General features: G+C 35.6%; 1 protein-coding gene across 1 annotated transcript in view; it reads right to left on the reverse strand.

The window, feature by feature from the left end:
- The window catches only part of LOC149305434 (aspartyl/asparaginyl beta-hydroxylase-like), a 49,760-nt gene extending 40,654 nt beyond the window's left edge, over positions 1-9,106 (reverse strand). Inside the window, exons 1-5 of the mRNA XM_089477505.1 lie at positions 9,091-9,106; positions 7,789-7,935; positions 5,912-5,956; positions 5,244-5,312; positions 2,403-2,640 (exon numbers count right to left, since the gene is read on the reverse strand). Of these exons, the coding sequence (XP_089333631.1) occupies positions 2,403-2,640; positions 5,244-5,312; positions 5,912-5,956; positions 7,789-7,935; positions 9,091-9,106 (515 nt within the window). The remainder of the gene's footprint in view (positions 1-2,402; positions 2,641-5,243; positions 5,313-5,911; positions 5,957-7,788; positions 7,936-9,090) is intronic.
- Positions 9,107-9,866: the final 760 nt, after the last annotated feature.

Here is a 9,866-nt window from a genome sequence, read left to right on the forward strand (position 1 = left end):
TTGTTGGGTGGCTTTGACACCTGAATGCTCAAATCCTAGCTTCATGCATCACACACATAGCAGAATTCCTATTTGGAATAAGCCATAATGTATAGGACTCTTCTTAAAAGCAAGGGTTGGAAATTGAGTTTGTAGGAGAGTTGCAGTTTTAACTTAATTATTGCATTATAAAACGACCAACACCAATTACATCTTTTATACCTGTATCTGTTATATAGGCACAGCCTTTCTTGCAGGTAACGCATGCAAGTTTAAGTCCTTAATAATAAACTCAATGAGTTGAAACCAGAGATGTCCTTTGAACTTCAACCCCTTACAAAAAAATACTGCAGTTTTTCTGAAGTAATACTGCAGTTTTTTGGACATGAAAAAACTGCAATACTGCACTTTTACTGCATTTGTACTTCACTGTACTGCAGTTATTTTTGTACGGAAGTACAAATGCAATAAAGCTACAGTACTTTGAAGTACAACTGTAGGTTTGCAATATTAAAAAAAGAAAAGAAAAGTGCAGTAAATGCGCAGTAATACTGCAGTAAAAGTATAGTTTTTTCATGTCCAAAAAACTGCAGGATTACTTCAGAAAAAACTGCAGTTATTTTTCGTAAGGGATTAGTGAAACCTGAAGAGTTGTATAAGTTTTTAATTACATCTAGTGTTTGACTGGTAATGGGTCATATAGGTTATGGGTCAAACCACTTTATAAAAGTTATTTTAATGAATGAACGGAGCTCAGCTCCAGCTGTTAAAAAGCTATGGACTCACTGATCATTTCATGAAAAACTCTTATTTATAATCATTAAACCTCCATTTTACTAGTCAGCCAGCAAAGAGAATGCATAGAGCTTTTCGCAATACTGTGTTACTGTTGAGTATTAATACTCCTATAAAGAATACAGCGACACGGGTACAATGTAAAGAAAACCACAAGAAAATCAGATTTAATGTTTGTTAATAGAAGCCATGCAACACTTGGCCTCAAAACAATCATGTTACGTTACACAATGTACCTGGAGTTGTGGTTTCTGTTTTAGCTATCCCTCCAGTGAACTGCCCTAATGTTCACAAGATAAAAAATTGGTTAAAAAACAACATTTGGGGGGAAAAAAATAAAACTACAAACAAAGAAGGTTCAACAACTATTTAGAACTAGGTGTTGTCAATGATTTTGATCAATAATTGATTTTATACAAATGTACAAGAAAGAGATAGTGTATGTTAGCCATTAAAGCTTCAAGAAGTACCCAAGACATCCTATCCTTTGTGTTACAAGATAAAAGCAGCAACCGGTAATGCTATAAGGCTCATTTGTTTAGAGAGTGCATGTGACCAAAGGTACTAGCATCTAAACGACAATTAATCCATCAATGAAAAATTGAAATTAAATAAGATTGGAAGATTGTATACAAACAACAGCATTAACAAAAAGAAGGTAGCACTCTCAAACCAGCCATGTCGGAAAATGCGCTAGCAAGTAGAGACCTTAAGCCTTGCTTTCTCATGGTTGTAGAAACTTTTTAATTATTTTTTCAAGCTTCACAAAATTGCTCCTCTGAAGGTTTCTTTATAAAAACAGAGGCCGAGCCTTCCAGTGCATCTTGGTGGTGTTGGTTCCTACAGCAGATATGAATACATATTCCACTAGGGTTTGTAAACCATTCTTCTTCTTCATTGTACCAGAAGAATGAGCTGCACATTGATAGTACATTCCATATACAATCTTTTTGTACATGGAATAAAACATTTCTAGACATTACTTCCATAACGTCTATCTCGGAAACAAGTGAGACGAGTAAGGTTTATTTTTCAACCCCCAACAGGGGCCAATGTTATAACATATGCTATTAATCTTGGTACTCGTTACTGTATGCAGAAAAAATTAGAGGCACAAGAAGCTTATATAATCATATCAGAAGAGTTTTAGGAGAATGAAACAGTAGACACTTGGGGAGAGAGTGGTGTTAATACTACATGGTGGGACAGGTTTGTCCGTTCCTCTCTTCTTTACTTAAACAAGAGACCTGAGGTTTGGAAATCGTGTGACTATATATGACAATATATGTGACTATATATTACATTGGTCCATTGAAAAGGTATCACACATTTCTTTGGGCTTGCTTTATGGCAAATAGATGAAGAACTTTGCTTAATGCAGTACTCTGGATACAGTACTCTTGGGAATGTAAACTAATAACTTTTTTTTCTACAGCATTGGATACGTCAAGTAATTTCTAACAAGTCTGTGTTCACAGGCCTATAACATATTTGGAAAGCCAAAATTTGTGGTTTTACCTTAGAAAATTAAACCACTTGAAACATACAAAGCCTGGTGATCACAGGAAAAAAAGTTAAAAAAAAAAAAAAACTATATAAAAAAAAAAAACCCCAAAAAACAGAACTACTGGTTCTGCAAATCCAAAATGACGCAGGTTTTTTTCCCCTGAACCCCTTCGTTCTCTGACGTTCTTTCAGCATTGTCTGTTCCTTCACTCTCATCTTCTTCTACCATTTCAAAAGGAGTCATTATGTCATAAAGAAATGAGAGGAAGCCATAAAACCAATCAGTGCTTTCCTCTGCTAAAATATTTAAGACTTCCTCAAGGGAATCAGTATTCACACTACTGCCATCTTTGGTGAGGCCTACACAAGAATAAAGGGAAAAAAGAGAGAGAGAAACAAAAGGAATAGTTAGGCAGAAAGAAGGATAAAAGTGAGAAGGGTGGAAAGTACCAGTTGACTTGCTACAAAATCTACGGAGAAATAATGATTAATAATGAGAAATAATAAAAATAATAATTAAAAAACATTTAAAACAGTAGCTCTAAGAACATGGTTCAAAATGAAAAAATGAGAGGCTGCGATACACGGAAGCATGCCAACAATACGCAAGGCACAAGTAACGCCTAGGCTCCCCCTACACCATCTCCCCCCGCTCCGCAGGCTTCCTAATAAAACCGCGAGAGGCGTCAATGTGTACAGTACACATTCAAACATTACGGTACACTACAAGTATTTACAGAATTATACCAAAAGCTAGACTGTTTTTACTAAATATTTAATAAGAAAAAAGGCACATTAATTAAAAAAGCCTGTTGAGTTGTGTAGTCCCTTGGCCCAGTTGTGATGCAAGAGTCATATTCTTTTATTTACACATTATAAGTGACTATTAAAAGCAAGGAAACAAAGTGCAAAAAGTTATCACTTCATGACCATTGGTCTGTACATTTATAAAATCTACAAAAACAAAACAAAAAACACAAGGAACAAATAAAACTCTGTTGTAGTAGTGCATCATGGGACATGCATGGAAGTACTAGGGTGTATTATACTGGCAGTCAGGATTAGAGAAGGCATAGTACAGTTTCCATAACATGCCAAAAGAACATGTCCCACAAGGTAAGCAATTTAAAGTGCATTATGTACTAATTTAGCACAACATCATAATCCTCAGAGAGACACCATAGGCTTTAATACACTTGCAAGTTGGGAAGTGCATTGGACAGTAATTCCGCCGTGTCTGCTGCTTGGCTATTGAATTGCTCAGGAAGTAGACTAATGGCATGCTTTCAGTATAAGCTTTTAAAAAGTAAACATGGCTTCTTTTCTATGTTGCTCAACGTACCGTGAAACGCTGCAGACTTGTCAAACTTTGGATGACAATGTTTAAGAAGAATAAATAGCAGCAGAGGTCATATCCTTGATGATCTAATACAGCCCTGTGTTGTTTGCACACCAATACATTAAAAGGTGCCAATGGCTTACACAGCTGGGCAGAACATTATAAGAACATCATTTTAGAAGAAATTATAATTTCAGTATTACCTTAAAAAAAAATAAGATTATGACTCTAAACTGCTGATAAAAAGATATTTATTAAAATAGGGATTTAAAAAACTTTGGGGCATGCAAAAGCAAAACTAATGTAATTTTATATTAACCAGTGCTGCCACCTAGTGACCATTTACATAATAGAACAATGATAGGGCAGTTCCAAAACTTTATGGACATAATTACCCCAAAGCTTTATCGAAAGGTGCCTCCAGTTACTGTGGATGTAGAGAAAATGGAAGGCACTAGCATTTTCGGGATTATGAGAACAGCTTGACTGTCCACGGTATTTCAAATACATAGGCAATCATAATCAATCATTGCTATAACCTTTTTTTGCGAAATATCTTAATGTAATCTTGTTTAAGCAGGTCCTACATGTACTATGTTCCTTTAAGCTACGTTATGCTGGACTTGTTATGTACCGTTTGCCTATTGTACTGCACTGCAGAACATGATGGTGCTATATAAATCAATAAATAAGAATTATTATTTGCTTTTCTCTCCATCTAGGGTGAGGGCATGCAACTAACAAACTGTAGATGTTTAGACTGAACGGTCACCTTCAGAACTCTAAGAGTAGCTAAATGAATTTATGAAAAAGTACAGTTGTATTCATGCAATTAATCGTTGGTTCATGACATCTGCTCCCATGGTATACCCAATGTAATGCTAACTGATAAAATCAGATAAATCCATATTTCAGAAAAATCCTAATCATAATATGCTAAAGATGCATACTAGTCGCAACTAAACAAGAACACAGCACTGGACAACAGACAAAAATAAAATAATGTACTATGGAGATGATGTGCGCGTCACATTTCAACATCATAAATTATTTCTAAGAAAAATCTGAAACGATTAATATTTAGACAGAGGAATTGTTTTCTATTTTCTATTAACAGCTACAATGTTGAAATGTTAATTGTCAAGCAACTCAAGATGTTGTGTGTTTGTTAGAATGAGAAAATCACAAACTTAAGAAAAACCATAATACATAAAAATCAGTTTATGAAACGGGTATCAAACATGTTAAAACTTACAAAAAAAAAACAAAAAAAACACATGCATTTTGAACATAGATTTCAGTTACCAAAAGGCTCTTTGAAAGGTACTGTAAAATCTCGTGTATAATACTTCCTCCTCTTTTGGACACTTAAAGAGGTGGTGCAAATAATACACAAGTATAAAACACGACCTAGGGAGTTAGTCTTGGGTTAGGCTCACTTATACCGGAGATTTTACGTTAACCTATTAAACACAGCGTGCACGTAACACTACACCATTTCATTTGATGACATGAGCAAGCGCATCTCTATTTTCACCAAAACAAGCTTTTTTTTTTTTTTTTTGCGAAACCACATTCCGCAAATTAACCAGCAACTCAAATATAACAAAGTAACTGTACTTGCCTAGCAAAATCTTAGCGTCTTCCACATCAAAGTCTCCATCGCCGTCCGCATCATAAACTCCAAGCTTTCCTAAATAAAACAAAGCAAAACCTACGGGTTAGTATGAGTAAATAACCATACGTAATGCCAGGTTACAAAATGTTCTATCTTATGAATTTCCACACATGGTTACCTGGTAAAGAAAAAAAAAACTTTGAAGGGTAAACAGTAAGTATACTATCTGCCATCACAGTTCATGTGGCATTTACAACCCAAATCAATTCTATCATTTTGGGGTATAATATAAATAAATTTTAATTATATTATATATTTGCTTCCCCCCCCCCCCCATATATTTTCTCTATTGTGTGGTTGTAAACATTATTAGGGAGTAGTAATAGTAGTCATGTAACTTCCATAACCAAATCATAAACAAATCTTAATCTAAAAGAATAAACAATAAGCAAAAAAAGTGAACAGTCTTTATTGGAGAATATTAAAAGAAAGTATAACCGTGTTACTATATACATTGAGTACAGACAGTGATAATAAATATATACAATATATATTATAACTCTGTTAGATCAGGAATGAAAGGAAATGGGTTAAATTCAGTACGCAAAGTAAAACATTTCTAGAAAAAGATGAGAATTGAAGAATATTTTAATGTTTATACACTGGCGGCCTACCTTGAAGTACCTCTGACAAGTTATAACGGAAATCCTTTGCTTTGGCTGCATGCGTAATAAAAATACAGAAACTATTATTTGTACCACAAATAGCAACAAAAAAAAACATTATTTCAGAACCATATGTGAAAGTCACCCCTTTAAAAGAATCTTTAATCTAGTCAAATTCAGAGATGGATCAAAGCTGATTTATAGGCACGGGGTTTAAAGGGACAATGGCTTAAAATGTATAGGCCTTATTATATATTGCCAAATAATCAATTTATTAGACAAAGTTAGCTTTTCCAGGGTGTTGCTTGGGGAATGTAGGTCAGCAGAGGACTTCGTCCAAGCCAAGCTCATCCAATTCTAGTATAAAGCCATTCAGGGCCCTCTGTGTTATCGGTCTGAGAAATAACCTTTATAAAGCCGTAACAGGCAAAAACAGCAGCGTAGAAGGGCATCTAACCGGATATAAACCCCTATCAGTCTTTGACTGCCTATAATGAGGTATGCCTATTTCTGTCAATAGTATTCAAATAAACAAAACAAAAAAGCAAAGGAGAACATTTTTGGCGTGAAGAGTTCCCCTAGTGTGATGTTCTGTATGTTTAATAGAATTCAAATTAATGACTAGCATCCAATGCTTGTATTTTGAAAGATGTTCTAATTAGCTCGTAGTTAATTCCACATTGTTCTTTTACTGAAAACGTGTAAAAATAAATAAAAAAAACAATTAAGTGATTTTTTTTTGCCATTGATAAAGTCGTGTAGTATACCTTACATTGCACTTCATTCATAAAATAGGCATTGAACAAAATACCATTTAAAACCAACTTTTCACGGTCAACCAACATAACCAGAATATTTTAAATAAAATGTCAGTCAAAAAATCCCACATTGCCTTTATATTCCACAGGAAAAAGTTACATAATAAAACTAATTAAATTGAGTATACATTCCCTGTGGAGTCTGGGCTCTAGAAACCAAGTATATGAAAAGGAGCAGCACCAGTAAATACAAAACGGGCCCAAAGACAGCGTGAAGTTCTCAATGAAGGTAATTTGGGAAATTTGTAGTAGTTGGAAAAAGTCCGCCAAGGGGTTTGAACTCCAGGCCGAGAGGGACATTAACCAGGATTTCTGACTGCCCTTGATTAACAATTTATATCATATCAACTATTTTAAATAAGCTGCCTGGGTCGAAATGAGGATATTCAAACAGCGTCGGAGGAAGCATAAGGCATTCCCACAATTAATCTTAAATTATTTCGTTTACCAGTACCTTCTCAGACTTGTTACATTTTAATGTACATCAATATACGTAATATTTTAGATATTTGAACTATATAGGTAGGATTTGATTTGATGTGGCGATATTATTAGGGCATTGTGTGTGTATATTTCTAAGAGCACAAGCTTTCCACATGATCTGGATTTATCGTTGGAGCGTCGCCCCATTTATCACCCATTTATTCATTGTTGGCTACGCATTCATGAACACAAACCCATAACTATTACACAGTGACTGGGGCCTTCAGGCTTCTCATTGCCATGAGTTACATTTTTATGTTTGGGATAAGGACCTTGTAATACAGACTTTTGGTGGAAGTATCTTTCATAACACCTTGTTTGCCTGTTTGTGGTTCTGGGGTTTAACTTCGTCACTCGAAAGATAGCGAGATCCATGAACCTACCACAGCTGATTTTAAAATACACAGAAACTAACCCAATTCCCAATTTAACACTTGTATGCATTCGGACAACACGCAAGCTAGACCGGGATTTAAATCCCACAACATCAGATGTTGACTGCTAGCTGCTTCGGAGCCTTTTGGATGGTTAGACATGTAATAATAAAAAAGCATTTCCATTTATCATAAGAGTTAAAATTCTTACCAAGAACCTCTTCATAATCCACAAGGTCGAACCAAACCACAGCCACAGACGTCCATACGCCCAGGAGGGCAATCACCATGAACCAAGTGAAGAAAGAGCTGCCAGAGAGGCCGTCTTTCTTGCCATTCTTGCCTCCGTGTTTGGTTTCTATTTGGAAGGAATTATGAAACATATTTAAAACAAATACACGTGTCTAGTTTAATGTATAAGTCTATATAGCAGAGTTGTTTCCTGAGAGCTAATCACACATTTACAGTTGCTGTCTCTCAAGCCCAGCACAATTATCAGCCTTTACCAAAAACCACAGATTATCACAGCAAACGTTTGATAGCTTTAAGGAAAACTGCTGATCGAAAGCCACCCACCCTCTCACCATTATTTTAATCACTTGGGGGGGGGGGCAGTAGAAAGGCTAACTAGAAACTGGTGTAATAACAGAAAAGAGATTTCTTCTCTACCCAGAGTCAAGAAATCTCTAATCAATGTCTTCAATCCATAAAAGTCATCAAATCATCAAATTCTTAAAGTCACAGATCAAAAAAAAGGTTTTTATTAGCAAGACATTTTTCGGAAATGCATCACTAAGCTCAACAATTTTACAGATAGAGTAATTTTTTTCCATCCGGGCATCCAAATATAAAAAACTACAGTAATTACGCCAATAGTTTTTTATCTAAATATCCTATTCGCAATACAGCTGCAGTACACGAGCGCACATTTCATTTCATCAGCGCTATTTTGATGAAGGAGACAAACTTGGTCACAACAACCCCAGCACAGCCACTGCTAATTTTAATTTTCTGCTTACATCAACCTCGCCTAGGATTAAGGATTGGCTTAACAGGAACAGAGCTTTACACTAAAAGTCATGAGCAAAAATACCCAATAAATACCTTCTTTTACCACCTAAACTTCAAACGAGGTTCACTACACTTATATGTATACAAGTTTGATTACTGAAAATTTCACAGATTTTCTTGCGTCGTACCCCCCCCCAATGCAAAAAAACCTGCATTCAGATTGTTTATTATTAAATACAGCATTTTGCATCCAAGCTATTTTGGAAACTGATACTTTTTGCAATATAAACCATTCGTATATTTATACTTAACCCCTTAAGGACAATTGGCGGTCCCTAAACCCATTGAAAACAATGCATTTTGAACCTGTACATGTACGGGCTTTGTCATTAAGGGGTTAAAAGCCCAAACTCATCGCATTGCCTTTATCGTAACCTACGCTTGGTTAATTCTTTCTTCAGCGCTACAAAAATCTAATATCATCATAAAAATATCGTCATACCTGCATCTTCAACCATAGTTACAGAGCTGTTACTTCCATGGATCGTCAGAAAATCCTAATGCAATTTTTGTTATCGGCAGCTTTAATAATAATACTGAATGGAAGAACGAAGGCGAAAATAAACCCCAGCCCTCGCTTCCAGCCGTGGCGAAAGCGATTTTGTACAGTTGTCAGCTAGATTCCGAAACTAAACCTACCCCGGAGACTGCTGGAAAAAAAATATCTATTTATAGGCCTCCTGGCTTCATAAGCCAAAGTCTCGCAAGCACTCATATGGAAATCCTGCCCTGTGCAACAAGTACCCTGCAAACCATTAACGCGTTCGTACCCGAAGGGCGGAGGCTTGGAAGACAACCTCTCTCGTCCCTATTCCAGAGTCTCAACAGTTAACGCTTGCCAGAAGACAAAGGAAAGTATGTTCATTTAGCTTTGCACTATATGATCCATAAATATTTGAAGAGTAAATTAAACAGATTGGCTGGGGTTCAGCTGGCCGCGGCTCAATGCTTAAATACATTAAATCAATCTATTTGCTTTTGCAGTACTCAGCATAAAGTTGCAGAACTTGCCCAGAAAACCTGCTCAGTTGGCATTTAATTTAAACTGAAGTTAAAATAATACGCCAACAATGTTAACACGATTAAAAAAAAAAAAAAAAAAAAATTATCTAAAAATGTATATACGTTACTTTTAAACTCTATAATATAGGAGTCAAAGTAAGTTTAGTAGGAGTACCAATCCGGATATACAATCTATCTCACATCCCTTCATTCTCT

The sequence above is a fragment of the Sceloporus occidentalis genome, unplaced genomic scaffold (genome assembly GCF_023333645.1).
Source record: "Sceloporus occidentalis isolate IW3139 unplaced genomic scaffold, rSceOcc1.0.p SCAF_11, whole genome shotgun sequence".
NCBI lineage: Eukaryota > Metazoa > Chordata > Lepidosauria > Squamata > Phrynosomatidae > Sceloporus > Sceloporus occidentalis.